The 21,426-nt window shown below is 43.8% G+C and overlaps 1 protein-coding gene across 1 annotated transcript in view; it reads right to left on the reverse strand.

Moving 5' to 3' along the window:
• Positions 1 to 21,426, reverse strand: part of LOC110515154 (OTU domain-containing protein 7B) — a 32,463-nt gene that overhangs the window by 8,087 nt on the left and 2,950 nt on the right. The window contains exons 2-8 of the mRNA XM_021594163.2: positions 2,462 to 2,668; positions 1,995 to 2,177; positions 1,525 to 1,752; positions 1,232 to 1,333; positions 689 to 816; positions 482 to 588; positions 137 to 264 (exon numbers count right to left, since the gene is read on the reverse strand). Of these exons, the coding sequence (XP_021449838.2) occupies positions 137 to 264; positions 482 to 588; positions 689 to 816; positions 1,232 to 1,333; positions 1,525 to 1,752; positions 1,995 to 2,177; positions 2,462 to 2,546 (961 nt within the window). The 5' untranslated portion in view covers positions 2,547 to 2,668. The remainder of the gene's footprint in view (positions 1 to 136; positions 265 to 481; positions 589 to 688; positions 817 to 1,231; positions 1,334 to 1,524; positions 1,753 to 1,994; positions 2,178 to 2,461; positions 2,669 to 21,426) is intronic.

A 21,426-nucleotide genomic window follows, 5' to 3' on the forward strand; every position in this document is an offset into this window, starting at 1 on the left:
CTGGTGAGGGAAGGAAGGAGGAGGAGAACAACATTCAGCATAAAACATCACAATCAGTTACAACACTAAAGTTCATAAAGCACAGCTTATGGATGTAAGGCGGCCAAATTGGTAATATCAAAATGTGTCACCTTACCCTCTCCTCCAGAGTCCCTGAGCATGGTGTCTGCCACCACTACTATGGGCCTCCTCAAGACATGGGCCAGGACGAACACATGGAACTCCTCCAGACTCTCGTACACAGGCTCCTCTGATGACTCCGTCCTGTACATAGGAAACGAACGGGGTCAGATCAGGAAACACACAGGAAGTGACATAGGTAGCCACTATCTAACATTTTCCTCTTACTATCTTAGTCTTTGTTCCAAAACAGAGGCTCATGATGGGCCATAACTCCATTTGGCATGCCTCAAACTTAATATAATAGTATACATACTTAAGATAAATAATGCGTGCGAGAGGTGTCCGAGACAGGTCTTACCCATTGCTGCCATTGGTGCTATAGTGTATCCTAGGTTCACTGGAGGCCAGTTTAAGCAGCTCATTCCACTCCTTCTGCCACTCCTCCTCTGTGTACACCAGACCAGACTGTGGACACACACACTTCAATACACTGAAATGGAAGTTTGGACTGTAAACAATCCCTTGGACTAAGTTTCACATGGATCCAACCTAGTGAATCCCCCACCTCTTTGTTCTGCAGGGTCTGCTGCCACCTCCACCTGCGTCTCAGCGACTCCCTCTCCTGGCCGTGGTCCATCAGTGCATACAGAGACTTCCGCAGCATCAGGTCGCGGTCATGAAAGCCCCACATACCTGCAAGGCCGTACAGGCACATAGTATAAACACCATCTCAAAGAAAGGAAAACCAGTGGTTACATCCAAACCTTACTCAAGGCAAAAGGCAAGTTGTTTGATGTGGGAGTTGTGTTCTTAATTAGCCTTGTGTGCCATTATGGGCTGTAGCTTCAGGAATATCACAAATGAAGTCCAATTTCTAAGGATGGATTACAAGGCATTTTAGCTACAATGCTTACACCTCAATTGGATCCTAATTAACTGCTCTGGGCTAAGCCTCTCCAGTAGGACACTGACGCTTAGCTATAATGTGTACCACAATTATTCAAGGGCTTACTTCAGCTAACAATGAAGCTCTCATCATTGATTGACATAGCAGAGTATGACCTAACACGTTAGATTTGGATCTTGTTTGAAAGGCTATGACACTCACCCAATGACGCTGCATGTAACAGGCAGTTTCCGTCCCCACTCGTCGCCAATGGCAATAGACTCTGACAGTTAGGTCCCACCCGTGTCCACCAATTGAGTCGGCCTTAATGTAAACAGAACAGGCACTCGCGATTTCATTCACACTAAAAACAATTCAGCATGCACGTCTAGTACTGAGAAGCTATGGTGTAGACGGTCACCTACACAACACAATTAACAAGATTGCCTTAGAAGTGAATAAAGTCATTTATTTGTAATTGGTGGCAGCAGTGGGACCCGTGCAGTTAAACTCACCGGCGTGCTCTAGGGCCACCATCATAGATTGCTCGATGAGGTCCCTCTCGATGAAGCCACGAAAGTCATCCCGGTACACGGTGAGGTCAGGCAGCTGGAATGTGCACAGAGGCGTGTCCAGAAGGGGCTCACTACTACAGTTGCCCGTACTGGAGACGTGTGACCGTGCCAGGGACACAATGGTAGAGCTGGCATGGGAGATGCCTCTCGATAGACGCTTCTCTGTGGCTGCGGAGGGAGGTATCACAAGAGAGAAAGAGGAGTTTAGGTTAGTTGTGGGAAGGGGTAGGAAAGAGAAATTGGACAAGGGGAAAGTATACAAGGAAGGTTGACTTGACAAACATAAAAAGTGAACTAAAAAAACAAAAGGAGAGGGTTCTAGTTCATCACAATGAGGAGAACAAGAGGACAACAGATAAGTGGTTGTAAATAAGTGACATTATGCCCAAAATATATATATTTTTACTTACCACTGTTCTCACCTTGCGGCACCTCCTCTTGACGGTGAAGAAGGGGCCGCCCCACTCTGGCCATCTCCTTCTCCGGGCCTGGGTACGTCCTCTCCTCAGCAAAAGAGTATGACAGGTTCCCAGCATGCACTTGTCGCAGCTGTTCAAAGTCACTGAGGGCAGCGGTGAGATCCCAGTTCTTCCCTGCAAATGGAAAGGACAAGTCAAACCTGACCGAAAAAGCCAACGCATTCTATAAAAGTCAGATCCACTCAACAGTCATTAGTATAAATATTTACCATACGTCAGAATCATAGCGACTGTTATGTAAAGGCCACTGACACATTCCATTGCTTGAGTAAATATTTGAATTTTGAGCACGTCTTGTCTCTCACCACCGTATAGCTACTGCACTGCTCAATGTATACCCCTCACTAGCAGTTGACCATAAAACCATCTATTTTACCCCAGAATGCCTTGCAACTCACCCTCTAGCAGGTCTCTGGCTAGTCCTGGCTCAGCTCCAGTGGAACGGACAAAGTCGGACAGGACTGCGTCCATATCCAAGGTCATGTGATCATGAATTTACAGGGCGGCATCAGGGTAGGAAAAAAAACAGGGGATCTGCCCTCCCCTACAACACTGGACCAAGGGGAAGGGGGACTCTTCAACTTGCCTTACACGTCCAGCCAAACCTAAATAGAATCAAAAAGAAGCAAAAACGGATGAAAATGTAAACCTGAATTGGCATCAAACTATGATCCATTTGTACAGCAGGCAGGTACTGTGAAATGTAACGTTATAGGACCAGGAAAAATGATTCAAGTGTGTTAAATGTAATCTTAACAGCTAACACACCAAAAAAAAGATGGACCATAACCCCACTGACCCTTTCATAGTGCCCATGTGGAAGCCTGTTTTTGTAAAGGGCAACACCTCTGTGGAAAATTATTTTCCAGTTGACCCTTCTGCCTGGCCACGTCTCACTCACCCATGACCCCTGTTGTGGTAGGCTGCTCACAGAGCCGCTACACAAAGGTGTTCACATTTGCATTGAATCATGGCAACAAGATAACATGTTGGGATGACGCAGATGGGTCTCTGTTTTCTACCTACACAGCAACACTCCTAATAGCAAATCTTTACTTGTGCTATTGTGCACAGCCACAGATTCAGTTAACTGGCCGTCACTCCTATCACAATGGGCAATAAAGAATGCTTTACAAAAAGCACCACAGAAAAATGCTCATTGCAAAAAGTAATAACATTGAATTCGGGAACCTTGACAGCACAATTATAAAGTTGGCAAACATTTAAGGCCAGACATAAGACAGAAAATCTCTACACAAGGACATTATTGAACTCGCCTTCAGTTGGAGGCGAGCCTTCCCTTTAAGAAACCATTCTGACTATAAACATGGCTCAGTCAGTGAACCTCCAAACTACAGGGCACAAAGAAGTCTCAAACAATGACCAGGGTTTAGAAAAAGTCAAAAACTGCAGCATTCCATGGGTAATAGAAATCACATTACTGAAAAGAGGCATTGCTGGATCAGGCAACATGTCATTTTACTATGGTAAGTGTGATAGGTTTTCAGTGTAGAAAATAGCAATGATGACCCCCAATCGAGACTGGGGAACAATACATTTTCTACAGATGGGCTATTGAAAGGAGAGATGCAGAGGGCAATCAATACAAGTGCAAGGATGACTGGAAATGTCCCTGACAGAAATAAGATGGGCTTCTAGTGTCAACATCAGTCCATAAGGTAGCCTAGTGTTTGGCTGTAAGCACTGTGCCAATGTGACCTATAATACATTTAGCAAATATATAAAACACACAACATGCAAACTGTTGGTCCCATGTTTCATGGGCTGAAATAAAAATCCCAGAAAAGTTCCATACAAAAACCTTATTTCTCTAAGAGTTTATGCACAAATTTGTTCACTTCACTGTTTGTGAGCATTTCCCCTTAGCCAAGATAATCCATCCACCCAGCAGGTGTGGCATATCAAGAACATAATGCCACACACTCAAGTTGAGGGAGCGTGCAATTAGCATGCTGACTGCAGGAATGTCCACAAGAGCTGTTGCCTGAGAATTGAATGTTCATTTCTCTACCATAAGCTGCCTCCAATGTCGTTTTAGAAAAGTTGGTAGTATGTCCAGCCAGCTTAACAACTGCAGGACCTCCACATTTGGCTTCTTCACCTGCGGGATTGCCTGACAGAGGTGCTGAAGAGTATTTCTGGCTGTAATAATGCCATTTTGTGGGGGGAAACAAATTCTGATTGACTGGGCCTGGCTCCCCCCCATGGCTACACCCCTGCCCAGTCATGTGAAATCCATAGACTTTGGCCAAATGTATTGATTTTCAATTGACTGATTTCCTTATATGACCTGTAACTCTGTAAAACCTTTGAAATGTTTGCATGTTGCGTCTATATTTTTCGTTCAGTATAGATATCTGAATTGAGATTATGCTCTCTTTGAGCATACACTGCCTAAAGCAGTAATTCAAATTCCTTTGGTACCCTAGTGTACATCTTAGAGTCTAAAACCCCATTTCCCTTCTATCCTCCTAAATGGTCAAATGTTCCACCTCTCATGTTATGTTATGAATTTGAGATAGTGAAGTTCAAGCTTCAAGCTGTGACTGGACTACTGTCCTTGTTACCTGCAGTCATCTAGCCCCACCCATGCCTCAGTGAACTCTTCACCACCGCACCTGATGAATCAGGAGTTCTCTTTCTTTCTTTTTTACACCCATCCCTCTCTCACTCTCTTGACCCAGCCTCACTCGCTCTCCCCTCCTTACAACAAAGGCACACTGGCAGGCAAGATAAGAAAGGCAACAGGACAAAAGGTCTTTCTAAACCAGTGAATTTCCAGTGCCCTCGTTCCAAATTCGGCCACAAAAAAAAAAAAAAAAAGAGAAAGACTTCTCTCTGCAGGGTCTCCAACACACTTGCGGTGTAGCAATTCACTGATGTTCACATCTCTTGTAATAGTCTTTTCCCAAAGCCGCTGTAACACACAGCTAGGAGCTGTGGATAGGGGCCAGCCTACCCTTCAACAAAACTATACAGTGCCTTCGGAAAATATTCAGACCCCTTGACTTTTCCACATTTTGCTACGTTACAGCCTTATTCTAAAATCGATTAAACATTTTTTAAATTTTACTCAATCTACACACAATACCCAATAATGACAAACCAAAACCAGGTTTTTAGAAATGTTTGCTAATGTATAAAATATATTAAACTGAAATAACACATTAACATAAGTATTCAGACCCTTTACTCAGCACTTTTGGCAGTGATTACAGCACTGAGTCTTCTTGGTATGATGCTACAAGCTTGGCACATGTATTTTGGGAGTATCTAAACACTCTTCTCTGCAGATCCTCTCAAGCGTTCAGGTTGAATGGGGAGAGTTGCTGCACAGCTATTTTCAGCTCTCTCCAGAGATGTTGATCGGGTTCAAGTCCGGGCTCTGGCTACTCAAGCTACTTCTGCATTGTCTTGGCTGTGTGCTTAGGGTTGTTGTCCTGTTGGAAGGTGAACCTTCCAACTCGATCTCCCAGTCCATGCCACTGAAAAATATCCCCACAGCATGGGGATATCCATGATGCACTGTAGGGATTGTGCCATGTTTCCTCCAGACGTCACGCTTGGCATTCAGGACAAAGAGTTCAATCTTGGTTTCATCAAACCAGAGAATGTTGTTTCTCATTGTCTGAGTCTTTAGGTGCCTTTTGGCAAACTCAAAGCGGGTTTTCATGTGCCTTTTAGAGCAGGGTGGCTTCCGTCTGGCCACTCTGCCATAAAGGCCTGATTTGTGGAGGGCTACAGAGATGGTTGTCCTTCTAGAAGGTTTTCCCATCTGCACAGAGGAACTCTGGAGCTCTGTCAGAATGACCATCGGATTCTTGGTCACAATCCCTGACCAAGGCCCTTCTCACCTGACTGCTCAGTTTGACCGGGCGACTAGCTCTAGGAAGTCTTGGTGGTTCCAAACTTCTTCCATTTAAGAATGATGGAGGCCACTGTGTTCTTGTGGATCTTCAATGTTGCAGACATTTTTTGGTACCCTTCCCCAGATCTGTGCCTCGACACAATCCTGGCTCGGAGCTCTATGGACAATTTCTTCGGCATCATAGCTTGGTTTTTGCTCAGACATGCACTGTCAACTTTGGGACCTTATATATAGTCAGGTGTGTGCCCTTCCAAATCAATAGAATTTATCACAGGTGGACTCCAAGTTGTAGAAACATCTCAAGGATGATCAATGGAAAAAGGATGCACCTGAGCTCAATTTCGAGTCTCATAGCAAAGGGTCTGAATATTTACATATATAAAATGATTCTAAAAACCTGTTTTCACTTTGTCATCATTGGGTATTTTGAGTAGATTGCTGAATATTTTTTAGAATAAGACTTTAACGTAACAAAACGTGGAAAAAGGGGTCTGAATACTTTCAGAAGGCACTGTTGACAAGAGGCCTGTGTGAGTATACCCATAATTCAAAAGAGATAGGTGTTGAGTTGAGTGGACAAGTACTTCTGGCCCTGGAGGTAGGTAAGTGTTTACACTAGTGAGAAGCAGAAGCCAGCAACACAATATCTTCCTAGGGCCTGGCTGCCATACAAAGCCTCTTGTTGTGTTGACTTTACTGCATCTCATAAAGATAATTTTATGACCTGATTGGTGTGAGACACTATTACACCTACTGCTGGGAGTTGAGCAAACTAAGTCCTGCAAATAATGATGTATCAACGGACAAGCTAGTGCCAATGCCTGTTGGTAATGTGTCGCTCTGTGGACAGAATGTACGCTGACAGACCAGTGAAAGGACTTTGTTATTCCCTCAGCCATTCCTGTGGACGCACTCAGCTTCTGACGCATCAACCAGCAGGAGCTCCTGACAATGGGGTGAGGTCCACAAAACTAGGGAAGGGTCCCACTAAATTATTCGTTGACAGCTGCTAGGGGTGATAAACCGACAAAGACAACAAATTAATGTCAATGTTGTGTCTGCAAGTATTGACAGCAATGTAAGCGATCCGGGGTTGAAACTGTCAGAATTTCCCAAAAATAGTTTAATTCAAGTTTAGGTTTTGTGAGAGACACACCTAAGCGATGGCCTGACTAGCATAATGGCCGTGTTGCCAGCACAGAGCAGTCAGTTGTGTGTGTGCAGGCCGGCCATGCTTTTGTCTGAAAGATTACATAATGGGGGGTGCTGAGCCTGGGTGAGGCCTGGATCACTGAAGCAGACATGGTCACCACGGCCTGCTGCAGCCATTGTGTGGGCCACTGGAAGATTCATGGAGGTAAACAAGGGATGGAGAGACAACCTCCATTACAGTATAGGCTTCCAGCAGTGAAACAACTGCAGGCTAACCAAAACAGAGACTTTCACAAGACTGAGAAGTCTAATTTAAGCATGTGAAGAACAGGCCTACTGCAAGTGATTTAGGAGAAACGAGAGTTGTGTAAGCACAGTCAATGCAGTGCTAATCTGACTTGGGCTAACAGGTTAGTACAAAGTTAAATGTCAGCAAACCAGAATCTCTGGCCAGCTACTCCATTAGGTTCTGGGTGGAGGACGGGGAGATGTTGGACTAGTGCGAGAAACAGATCCTGTTTGGTAGCTTCCCACCCCCACTATCTCGCTCTGCAAGCCTATGGGCCAAATATACCCTCCTGTTCCGAAATTCTAAATAATGTATGGTCTGGTGTAGGTGAACCCTTTCAAAAATCGTGATTCTTCCAAATAAACCATTTCACAAAACAGGCGCAACAGAAGAAATGTTCCACACTATCCTTCATATCCCAGTCTCCTGACAGACATTTTAATGTTTTTTTTGTTGTCACAAGAGACTAGTAGAAACCTAAAAATCAAACACAGAATCAATTGAAAATAGAAAAAAAGGATAGTGCTGCCTGCCACAATTTGAATGATAAATTGGACCCAAAAGAGGCATGGCCTGAAATCATGACACTAAATTATTAGTCACTGAAACAGCGGAGGCCTCCTTGGCATGTAGTTTGGGGCCATGTTGGTCTAACACATAGCTACAGAACCTGGGGTGGTGAGCCAGCTAAAACCAGAGAGCTGCTACCACAGCAGCTAAGAGCCACATAAGAATACTAGTTATATCATTCTGAACAGGAATAGGTATATAGAACCACTGCTTTAAACTGAGTCAGATATGATAGGAAGTAATCTAGCCTAAGATAAATGTTTAGCACAACAAGACCGAGAGACTAGGCTATAGTCTACTTATTAAGGGTGGGACTGCTCCAAATGCTTTGCCATGTCACATTGTGCATTCATGTAAGGTCACTCAATATGCCCTACCCCAAGCCCTAGATGTGTTTTTTGCACTTGCTCCACTATAGGTCCATCACTTAGAAAACCTTGCCTATCAAGGCCTACAAGACATCCTGCTCCAACTTCCATCAAGCCTGGACAATAAATTAGGTCCAGCTGTACCAGGCACTCTTTCATGATAAATCTGCATAGCCTGTGGTAGTGCACATAGGGAGTATCAAGTATCCACAAGGCAGTCATAAACTGGTAGGCCTACTGCTAAGATGGATGCACAGGTCTGGAATGACCAATATTTCAGAATTTGTGACCTCTGCCAACCCTTTACATAGACGTAATCAGAACCTCGTTAAGCAAACAGACCCCATTTTGGGGCGACTATTAAAGGGAGTTCAACTTCCTGATTTGGCTTTGTTTAGCGACTTGGTCATTACATGCAATGGCCATGACTGAAGCCAAAGTAGAGTTGTCTTGGTGGGTGGTTTAATGTGGGTGGTTTAGTGGTTTCTCACGTGGCAGGCGTTTGTACATAACTTAAAACAGTTTAACCAGGTCGTGTCTTGAAGTTGCCTAGGTTAGTTAGTGCTAGCCAACTTCTTTAGTCAATAAGCAGGCTGGTGTGAACTGTGGCAATGTTGGTTTGACATTGGATAGTTCATATCTGGGGCTAGTTAGGCACCGTCAATAGATTACACAATGTAAATGGGACAATATTTTCATGTTGCACATCTTTTAGTTGTCTCATTTAATGCCTCAATATTTGTATATGCATTTTTATACAACGTTCATTTGAGGTTAAGTCATTAAAATTGGGAGCTACTGACATTTTAAAATAATTGTCCCATGTAGGCCTACGTTATGTAATTTACTGATATCCCTTTGGTGTTAATTGGGGACTATCGAATGTCAAACCAAATTGACCATGGGCTTTACGAAGGGGGCTCGAGCAGCTACACGTACCTAATTGATGATTGCTTGTGTCCTGCCTGCTGTGTACAGGATTGAAATAAACTCAACCCAAGGAAAACTGTTACAGTACCCTTTATTCTGTGACATACCATTTTTTCCTTTAAAATCTCAGCTTTGGACCAGATTGACTTTATGACCAAATTAAAATGGGCTTTTTAGGGGCAGTCACTTTTTAAAGTGAGCCCTCTATGCATCCTTACAAAATGAGAGTGATCTGCACTTCCAGTGAAGGGGGAGCAGGGTTGTTGCCTGTCACTAGTACACAGCCCACTAAGTCATTCATCATGTGAAACATGAACCTCACTTTCCAGTCGAGAGGGAGAGTAAGCTAGAGCCTGAGGCCCAATATGAAAGCGGTAAGGCTAGCCACTATACCTGAAGATACTCAGGCTTTACAATTATATTGTTCCATTATCATCAACATATAGTCTAAAGTCAGCATTTTCCAAAGTTTGATAATTGTGTTTTTCAATTCCCATTTCATGCTCAAGATGATGGATGACCACACCTCTAAATGAATCAGTTCTATTTTAGTTTAATCAAAGTTTCCCTGTGATCTCAGTGAGTGTGTAACACCCTCACACCACTGCTAAAACATGAGTGATGATATAGAAGGGCTGATAAGACAACCGAGGCTGTGTGAGTTGCGCCAGTGATGATAAATGTTGCCCAGTGGTAGGCCCATACCTCTGGGCTGGAGGAAAGGTGGAGAGGGGTTAGGAAATGGCACAGTAGTCCGAGGCACAGCAGCTCAGAGATGGCCATAAACGCTGGAACAACAGCTTAAGCTATTTGGTTTGACTGATTTATGAACTTTATGAAGTTGCATACTAGACCGTCGACTATAATCAGATAAGCTACATGGAACATGGAAAACTTTTAGAGCATTTAAGGCTAGCCTAATCATTGGAATAATTCTGATTAACCACAGCTTTAAATATATATATTATCTGCAATAGCCCCAAGCCTTCCTTGTTTTGAACTAATAGTCCCTCATTATGAGCAAGTCAAATGTACCAGGGATCAGTCAGAAACAGGATCAAGAGATCATAAAGTGACTAAACAGAGTACAGACACTTCACAACTAGAGGAATTTAAACAATGTGGTGATTACTGACTGAAGCTGAGCCCACTTGCTCATTACATAACTGCACCGCTACGTCTGAGGCGGCCGAGTTTGTCTGGCGGAGGAATTAAGTAAAATCAAGCCCATTTACCCAGTTCCTCCTGAGCTTCAGAACCCTGCAACTACAGCTAAGCATACCGCACAGCAGCAACGGTCTTGTTGTACAAGTCAGCATAACGCATCTCAACTGAAGTAGCCTACTTCTCGCTTTGCATAGCTGCAGAAACGTAAAAAGGCAGGAGGCCTGGACAAAGAAGCCCAAGCAAAGATTACAGGTTACACACTGCAAGGCAACGAATCGCAGGACATCATAAGAGACATAGCTGCCCAACATAATGCTACGCAACGTAACACCATGGTAGTCAACACAATGCAAATCATTGAGTGCCCATTCAACACTGGCGCAGGAACACAGCAATGTCTGTGTCCAGTCAGGAGCCGAGAAAGCACTACTGCCCATACGCTCCTGTTCCACATCTTGCCTTTACAGAGGGGGGGAAAGAAATATTTATTTTTTTAAATACTCCTGTTCTGCAAGCAAATTGGTGTGTTGCTAATTGTACCGTTAATGTTTTGTCCGTTTGGTTGAGTAAATGTGCTTAGTTCAGGTGGCGAGACTAATGTCTCCGGTTTTCAATGCCTTCCAGCTCTTAGCCAAATCAATATACACTGCTCAAAAACAATAAATGGAACACTAAAATAACACATCCTAGATCTGAATGAATGAAATATTCTTATTAAATACATTTCTCTTTACATAGGTGAATGTGCTGACAACAAAATCACAAAAATTATCAATGGAATCAAATTTATCAACCCATGGAGGTCTGGATTTGGAGTCACACTCAAAAGTAAAGTGGGAAAAAAAACACACTACAGGCACACTACAACTTTGATGTAATGTCCTTAAAACAAGTCAAAATGAGGCTCAGTAGTGTGTGGCCTCCACGTGCCTATATGACATCCCTACAACGCCTGGGCATGCTCCTGATGAAGTGGCGGATGGTCTCCTGAGGGATCTCCTCCCAGACCTGGACTAAAGCATCCGCCAACTCCTGGAAAGTCTGGTGCAACGTGGCGTTGGTGGATGGAGCGAGACATGATGTCCCACATGTGCTCAATTGGATTCAGGTCTGGAGAACGGGCGCGCCAGTCCATAGCATCAATGCCTTCCTCTTGCAGGAACTGCTGACACACTCCAGCCACATGAGGTCTAGCATTGTCTTGCATTAGGAGGAACCCAGGGCCAACTGCACCAGCATAGGGGGTCTGAGGATCTCATCTCGGTACCTAATGGCAGTCAGGCTACCTCTGGCGAGCACATGGAGGGCTGTGCGGCCCCCCAAAGAAATGCCACCCCACACCATGACTGACCCACCACCAAACCGGTCATGCTGGAGGATGTTGCAGGCAGCAGAACGTTCTCCACGGCATCTCCAGACTCTGTCACGTCTGTCACGTGCTCAGTGTGAACCTGCTTTCATCTGTGAAGAGCACAGGGTGCCAGTGGCGAATTTGCCAATCTTGGTGTTCTCTGGCAAATGCCAAACGTCCTGCACGGTGTTGGGCTGTAAGCACAAGCCACATCTGTGGACGTCAGGCCCTCATACCACCCTCATGGAGTCTGTTTCTGACCGTTTAAGCAGACACATGCACATTTGTGGCCTGCTGGAGGTCATTTTGCAGGGCTCTGGCAGTGCTCCTCCTGCTCCTCCTCGCACAAAGGCGGAGGTAGCGGTCCTGCTGCTGGGTTGTTTCCCTCCTACGGCCTCCTCCACGTCTCCTGATGTACTGGCCTGTCTCCTGGTAGCGCGTCCATGCTCTGGACACTACGCTGACAGAGACAGCAAACCTTCTTGCCACAGCTCGCATTGATGTGCCATCCTGGATGAGCTGCACTACCTGAGCCACTTGTGTGGGTTGTAGACTCCGTCTCATGCTACCACTAGAGTGAAAGCACCTCCAGCATTCAAAAGTGACCAAAACATCAGCCAGGAAGCATAGGAACCGAGAAGTGGTCTGTGGTCACCACCTGCAGAACCACTCCTTTATTGGGGGTGTCTTGCTAATTGCCTATAATTTCCACCTGTTGTCTATTCCATTTGCACAACAGCATGTGAAATTTGTCAATCAGTGTTGCTTCCTAAGTAGACAGTTTGATTTCACAGAAGTGTGATTGACTTGGAGTTACATTGTGTTGTTTAAGTGTTCCCTTTATTTTTTTGAGCAGTGTATTTACTTGGATTTGGACCATTTTCCCTGGTCAAATAACATTTGTTTAAGCTGGTCATTTGAGAAAAATCTATGAAATGCACAACTTAAGCCTAGAACATTTTCTGAGATGTCAGCCAATTGAACCATGAAAACCACTGACTTGAGTTTTAGGGAAAAATTGGTTTTCCATAGCGAAACAAGCTTTAGTTTGGTGTCAATGGCACAAACAGCCATTCTGTTACCAAACTTTTCATCTTCTCTGTTCTCCCTTCTCCAAATACGGTAACGCAACACAGGTGCAAGAGTTTGGGGAAACAAAGGATTGTTACTGGTTTCCCCTTTGAATTAGGCCTGGTCTTTTGGTCATCTTCTATTCATTCATGAACTCGGAGATTCCAGTCTTGAACAAGGCTTGGACACCAGCTGAGGTTAGTAGTGTCACTGAATACAAAGACACTGCTCATGCGCTAACCAAAAGAGAAAGGGGGAGAAAGAGCTGATGTCAGAGATTCCATGGGATGACCACCCTCCGAGGGGGCATGTTGCTGGAGCCAGGGCTTAGAGATGTCCAGTCATCACCCAAAAATCTGCCCCTTTCACCCTTCCCAGGAATGGGAAGTTAAGACCAGGAATTTTACTTAAATTCATAAAAAAAAAGTTACCTTATAACAGTGAACCTTTTTTGTGGGATACACATAGGGCAATTCTAGGGCTTGTAGCATATTTTGGTTAAACTATCCCCAATTCAATAGAATTGCCTGCACAGTGCATTCTTCCATCACATGTGCAGTGCAGTGCACTCTTCCATCACATGTACAGCTGATTCTCAAGATCTTGCACACTAATGAGAATCTATTGAGCCCACACTACTACACTGTCTGAGTCAAGGACTACGTGCTTTCTGGTAAACTTTGATTACAATACTGGGTGGGGTGAATATATTTTATATGACATGATTTTTTTGTTAACTAGTAAATAGTAGCCTACAGCAAAGTGTGTTTAAATCATTTCTAACTTGTTAACAATTTCTGCTAGTTAGTTTTTGCTACCATGTGGGTTTTAGCTTTCTTGAGCCTGCTAACTGAGGAGTGTTAACGCACCTGTTTCCATACATGTTTAATTTTAAAACATGTATCTTACAAAGGAGGTATTTAATCTAACTGCTTAACTATTTATCTCTACATGAAATTGTATTTGGGGGTTTTTGTCTTTTTTTTCTAATATTTACAGGAAAATGTCACGGGCACTATCTGATGTGTGGAAACATTTCATTTCAGCTAATGTAGAAGGAATACATTTGCAAATACTGTGCCAAATCATATGTGAAGAATGCAACAAAAGATGCAGAATCATCTGGCCAAGTGCATAAAGTTCCCTCAGCGCTCACAAAAAGCAACCTCTGATAAAAGTCCCTCTATTTCTATTCAAGGTGAAAATTATAAATCAGATACCTTATCGATAGCAACAGCTCATAGTCCTCCTGGAATCAGAAGTTTTTTTGACTCAATGGAGGAATGCTGATGGATGTCTTGTTTAAGCTGTGTATGCAACTGGTGCACCTCTGATGGTCACAAGCAATGTGTATTGGAAGAGATTTCTGAATGGAGCGGTGTATGCAGGGCGAAGAACAACCAGACATGCTTTATCTACTAATTTGCTGGATGCAGAGTTCAACGGCTCAAGTGAAGGTCTAGCAAATCATAGAGAATGCAGTCTATAATGCAATCATCTCTGGTGGGTGGTTGAATGTTCTTGGAATAATTAACTACATTATCGCCACACCTAAACCAGTATTCTACAAGAGCACAGACACAAGGGACAACAGACACACCGGTCTCTACATTGCAGATGAGCTGAAGGCAGTAATCAATGACCTTGGACCACAGAAGGTATTTGCACTGGTGACAGACTATGCAGCGAACATGAAAGCTGCTTGGTCTAAAGTGGAGGAGTCTTAACCTCACATCATACCCATTTGCTGTGCTGCCAATGCATTGAATCTGCTCCTCAAGGACATCATTGCACTGAAAACAATGGATACACTCTATAAGAGCCAAGGAAATGGTTAGTTATGTGAAGGGTCATCAAGTTATAGCAGCAATCTACCTCACCAAGCAAAGTGAGAAGAATAAGAGCACCACATTGAAGCTTCCCAGCAACACCCGTTGGGGTGGTGTTGTCATGTTTGACAGTCTCCTGGAGGGGAAGGAGTCTCTCCAGGAAATGGCCATATCACAGTCTGCTGATATGGACAGCCCCATCAAGAGGATCCTCCTGGATTATGTATTTTGGGAGAGAGTGGTAAGCAGCCTGAAACTCCTGAAACCTATAGCAGTAGCCATTGCACGGATTGAGGGAGACAATGCCATCCTGTCTGATGTTCAGACTCCGCATGCAGATGTAAGAAGAAATCCGTACTGCCCTGCCCACTTCATTGTTGCTCCAAGCAGAGGAAACTGCAGTTCTGAAATACATCAAAAAGCGTTAAGACTTCTGCTTGAAGCCCATACACGCCCCAGTGTACATGTTGGACCCCAAGTATGCTGGCAAGAGCATCCTGTCTGGTATAGAGATCAACAAGGCCTATGGTGTCATCACTACCGTGTCTCACCACCTTGGCCTGGATGAAGGCAAGGTTCTGGCAAAGTACACTTCCAAGCAAGGGCTTTGGGGTGGAAATGCAATATGGTAGTCGTGCAAACATATCTCATCAGCCACCTGGTGGAAGGGACTTTGTGGATCTGAGGCTCTTTCCCCTGTTGCCTCCATCATCCTCCAAAACCCAACAACATCAGCAGCCTCAGAGCACAACTGGTCCTTGTTTGGGAACACACACCAAAGCACGCAGCATACAGACCAATACAAGGGTTGAAAAATTGTGGACAAAATTGTGGCAAATTTGAGGCTTTTTGAGCCTGCAATGAGCCATCCCCAACAAGGATGGAAAGTGAAGTGCAGATGAGGCCTCAGTCTGATGTTCAAGAGGTGGACATTGAGGTTTAGGAAGAAGACATGGAAACCTGAGAGTAAGACAACCAAAGCTTTAGTTTCTACACTATCATTTTACAGATGTACGTTGAAAATGTTTTGGGGAGATGCGATGGCTCATTCAATATTCCCTTTTGATGTTCAGTGAAATCATCCCATGTGAAGAGTCAAGTCATTTAATTTGAGTTCAGTTTGTAACAAAAAAATAATAATCTATTGGAAGGATTTAATAATTTGCAATTATGATAAGGTAAAATGGTTATGTTTCTGTCTCTATATGATATGGTAAATATATCCAATGCAAAAAAAACATTACATTTAAATGGTATTAACATTCATTTGCATATATTCCTGTTAATTCCCACAGAAAGTTTCCACCTCTGAATATTCCCCAAAATGTGAAACCCCTAACATCCCATCCGAAGGAGGCTATAAAACAAAGTGGCATCAAACATTGAATGGCATAAGGGGATCCCACGTGTTGTCTAAGCCTGCTGTAAGCATTCAGTGACGCTTGTTCCCAGTCTTCCCTCACTCCTTAAATACTCAAGCTTCTAATTCCATGTGATAGCAAACTGTCAACCCTGTAAGTTGTACAGTGAAAAAAGGAGACTTTACATTTGTACAGTTTGTTACCATAGCTACCATAGCTAGAAATGCATACAGAATGCCAGCCCCTCATCTGCAAGGTGTCAAAATTAAAACAGACTTTTCACAGCCTAAAAATACCACTCCATGAACCAAATATAGCACCTCCCCTCAGTGCAAAGTTTTTAAACAGCAGACAACTGAAAGAAAACAGGCGGGAAACAGACAAAACGTTCTGGCGAGCAAACAAGACAGCTAAGCTATGTCTGCAAGTGTCATGGCTCGGGAAGCTTGTCTACAACGACCACAAAGCATCCCTGATAGGCTACTGCTCTTTCTCTCTGGTGTATCTGCTGAACTTCAATGGGAAAATGGGTTATGCCACCAATAAGGTGTGCAGTGTTCTCTGACAGTGTAGGACTAGCTACTGCAGGCTTTTCACTAGCAACTGACAGTGTAGGCTAACTCCAGTAGGGTAAGAAGTTAGGGGGCCTGGTAGTCAGTCACTCTTTTTGGCAGCTAGAGGCCCGATTTCCTCTTGTTGACATGCACAGCGGCGTGGTAGCAACTGCCAAGTTCAAGCAGTTAAAAATGGGCAGAGTAATAGTTTTCCAGAGAACTGTTTATCAAGTGTCTGAGAGCCGATGTCATGGCTAAGCCAAGCATTTTGTGGCCAAGGTCTCAACGAAGTTTCATTTACCCACAAACTTGTCTTTCTCAAGTGAGGAAAAGGATGTCTCGGTTCACAATTGGTGGTGTGGGTCATGTGCATGGAGTATTTCTGAGCAGCCTGTTCTCTCCTCTCCTGCCACCATGCTCCATTGGGCACTTTATTAGAGCTGACCAGTACCTGGCTTCAGAGGTAACCCTGCCCTGTGCCCAGGGTCTGTCGTTGTAGTCACACCCAGTCAAGCGGTGATAATTAACAGCCACTCATAGCAGACGGCTTCAGATGGGGATGTGGGGTGCCGAGGCAGCTGCCAACAGTACTGACACCTCCGACCAGTGCTGTGTGCCATGCCATGCTGTGTCATGCCACACCGTGAACGGTGGTGCTGACCCATGCCATATTGTGCCTTGCTGTGCCATGTAGCAACGTAAGAGGACACACGGGTAGTTCACAGAGAATGGTTGCAGAAAGGGAGTAACAGGACAATTTACGAGGGCATGTTTCATTTGTGTGTGTTTTGTAATGAGACTAGGCCTACACTTTGTGCCCATCTGCATACATGTCAATGCTCTTCAATGCTGTGGATAATCAAAATAATAGAGCTTGATTCTGTCAGCTGCAGTGTGCGAGCAGAGTGCTGCTATGTCAATGAAGGACTGCAGCACAGAGATATGCAGCAGAAGTGTTTTTGTTGGACTCAGGGAACAATCTGCCCTGGTTTCAGTATTCCCGGAGCACTGCCAACCTAAACTCAGCACACCGTGGGCGGGAACTCCTCATACGGCACAAGCAGATTTTTATTGATGTCTTGTCTTTGAGCAGAAATGCCAGCTTCTGCATCTGCACAGCTAGCCTATTTGGATGAAATGTGCAATCAATATGAAATTAAGCAGTAAGACACGAGAGGGTGTGGTATATGCCCAATATACACAGCTATGGGCTGTTCTCAGACACGACGCATCGCAGAGTGCCTGGACACAGCCCTTAGCGTGGTGTATTGGCCATATACCACAAATCCCCAAGGTGCCTTATTGCTATTATAAACTGGTTATAAAAGCAATTAGAGCAGTAAAACTAAACGCTGTCATACCCGTGGAATGCGGTCTGATATACCCCGGCTGTCAGCCAATCAGCATTCAGGCCTCTAACCACCCAGTTTATAAAAACAACTAAAACACTATGGACAGTAAAACCTGAGGGCAGTAAGAGGAATGAGCCTGAATTCAAACATGTGTACCAACATTTGCTTTCCCCAGTAGCTCAATATGCAAAGGCCATCAATGTCTTGTGGATGCCAATGAGACTTCCCAAAACAATGAGCTAGGGCTTACATAACTCACATTTAAAAGAAGGGTGGGAGTTCGCTTTTGCAGTAATTTATGCATTACTCCTTCACGGATATCAGAAATTTCTTAGACGCAAACCTGCATCTTTGGCTGCACTGATCTGTGGAAACAACCACAAGACTAAGCAATAACAGTACACATCCTAACCATGTTACAAAACTTGTAAATTAAGTCTTAAAGTAAAAATCCTATGAAAGATTTATGGTGTATATATATATATATATATATATATATATATATATATATATATATATATATATATATATATATATATATATATATATATATATATATATATATATATATATATATATATATATATATATATATATTTTTTTTTTTTAAGGAGGCAACAATAGCCTTCTTGTAGAAAAACACTGAAAACAAAAAGGTCTATATTTGCAATTGTTTAAAGACCTACCATTATGATCAGAATGGGCAATATTGAACTTGATATCTTGAATGTTAAGACTCTCATTGAAATTAGCCTAAATGAATGATGATTAATGCAGAGTTGCGCCTGTGGATCTCAAGTCAGAATACCGTCAGCCCAAATTGAATTGTAAATGGTCTATTTTGCAGTTATAGAATTAGCCTTGCACTCCGAAAACACACATAAAATAACTGATTTTCAACATCAGGTAGGCCATCCTATGTATGTGCAAGGCCTACCGAACCTGTATGCAGTCCGTGGCTAGGCTAACAGCAGTGGTTAAACGAGCATTAGCAGCAACAGGCCTGGGCACTAATGCTCATGCAAATCCCCACGTGGTGCTGGCTTGGCAGTCAACGCAGTGAGGTGGCTTTACATGCCCAGGGCGAGAGGCTCCTCTCCTGCGGGGACAGGATTACTGCGGTCCTGGATCTAGAGTGGAGAGAGTGGGAAGGACTGCTGTTATGTAGTAACGGCATGGTGAGGAGCCAGCAGCCATGTGATCTTACCATGGCTTTCTTCCGGTAGAGGGCCCAGTCAAGGGGGATTGTGGAGCTTTTTTTACGTGAGAGAGCAAAAGGATAGCCTCCATTCACCCCTCTATTAGGCTTTACCCATCAACCGTTTAACCCGGTTGGCCCATCCGTAGAGCGATGCTGAGATAATATTGGGCATGCTTCAGAATGGAAAAAAAATCGGGAGCATGTGTCCCACTGTTTTATATCAGTCGAAATCAATGTATTCAACATCCTACAATCAGTGATGCATCTGTGAAAAGAGTTGGCATAGCAAAGTTGAGTACAAAAACACGTCATAAAATTATAAAATAACTAGTCAGAGTATCCCAAAGCATTGGGCACACTCACCCAGTCTCTGGTTGAACACAAAGGAAGTAGGTACTAGGTAGGGCCGAGGTGCAATTGCTGATGCTTGGTTTTGAAGGCCTCGTCACCCTGACACAAACAGCCCTGGGCCCTGGCTGCTGTGTCAAAGGGCTGGCAGGCATCTAGGCATGCAGGGGAGGGTGGGGCTGAACAGGGTTTTATGAGTCGCTGTCTGTGTGCACAGGCTCTCAGAGACAAGCTTCCTATTGATTGCCCCTCTGCTGAGAAATCATGGGGATGTTTCTTTCTTCCAAAGCACATCTGGTACATTCTTGTTTTGACCATGCTGTATGCTGGCAAACAAGGATGCAGGGGTGCATGGTGGTGGAATTCTAGATGCCATGGTGATAAAGTCTTATGAAAATGTATGGAGTAGACGATATGTTCTGTGTAAAGCAGTAAATTGTGACCAACAGAAATAGTCTGAAGAATAAATCTTTGCCTAGTTAGAGAATTTCTTCAGAGGCTAGCAGGATGTTTCCATTCATGTTAACGTTTACATTACATTTGACATTTTAGTAATTTAGCAGACACTTATCCAGAGCGACTTAAAGTTAGTGCATTCATCTTAAGGTAGCTAGGTGAGATAACCACATACAGTATCACAGTCACTGTAAGCAACAAGGCCCAAGCAATCTCGGTTAACCCAGAACTAAAGTCTTGCGGAATTGGTCAGCTGCTCAATTAAGTTCTCCCAACATGATGAAATGCCCATGTAGGCCACCTCTACCCTGTTATTTTCAGGAGTCCAGGTTAACTTTGACCTTCCTGATGAAAGCAATGAAATGCCTCTGTTGGCTAGAACATTAAGCTGGAAACAACTAGGGTTGAAGGGATGATTCCTGCATGCATGGGCCTACTAAAAGCCTAGATATGCATTGCATTCCCTTCCCTGTAGCATATGGTCGTGGTAGGACAAATTACAATCCTTGAACACAGACTAGATAGAGGCAATAAGACACGTATGGTCATGCAGTTGTCCCACTAACCTGGAGAAGCACTCAACTATTTACTTATTAATCTGACCTTGTTTTCAGGGGTAAAGGGATCCTATGGAGATAGTTTTAATCTACATGGGCCTGGCACTGAAGCTGACACTGGATCCTTGAAACACACTTACTGAACAGCTGTTTGGGGGAGCCCAGCGAGAGACCACTAAAATTGTATCTCTAGATTAGGCGTTGCTGCGGAAGCAGGGTTCCACACTGAAATATAATATTCAGTCTACTACCACACAGAGACAGTCAAGATGGCTAAAGCCAACCAACACAATGGTAGGCTAAATGGCTTTGTGTGAGAGATAGAGGGTTTAGGCTTAACTCATAACTTCACGTAGGTAGGGCTTGATCATTTATAAACTGTACAGTGACACACCATTTAGACTAGAGCTTGGAGAGTGCTAGTTGAAGAGAGTGGAAAGAGGGAAAGGATCCTGAAGGACAAATGGATGGACTCTGGGGGTTTTTCTCCAAAGAACTGTCCGAATAAGACTTGAGTGCTCACAAAGGAACTGCACACAGATCAGTCATGTGTGGATGACTTCACTGTGTGTCACACATAAGCTAAAGGACACCAATAAATTAGCCAAGCACACCCTGAAAACTTCCACAATGCTCAACTGGTGATAAAACCGAAGCGAATTATGACGTCAATAGGATAATCCCTTGCCTTGATGGATTATGGCGATAATGCTCTCTGTCATCAGTGTCATGTTTCTCCCACCTGTGATTCAGCCAGCCATCCTGTTTGACATAGTGTAGTGTTTATACATCGCAGGGCTTCTTTAGAGGCAAAAAAACAAACCATTTGAATGTTGGTGGAGAAGCATGAAAAGTTGCAAATTAAGCACAGGTTTGCCATGTTTCATTGTGAAGAGTCAAAGGGCTCTACGCAAAACA

Source organism: Oncorhynchus mykiss, chromosome 3 (assembly GCF_013265735.2).
Source record: "Oncorhynchus mykiss isolate Arlee chromosome 3, USDA_OmykA_1.1, whole genome shotgun sequence".
NCBI lineage: Eukaryota > Metazoa > Chordata > Actinopteri > Salmoniformes > Salmonidae > Oncorhynchus > Oncorhynchus mykiss.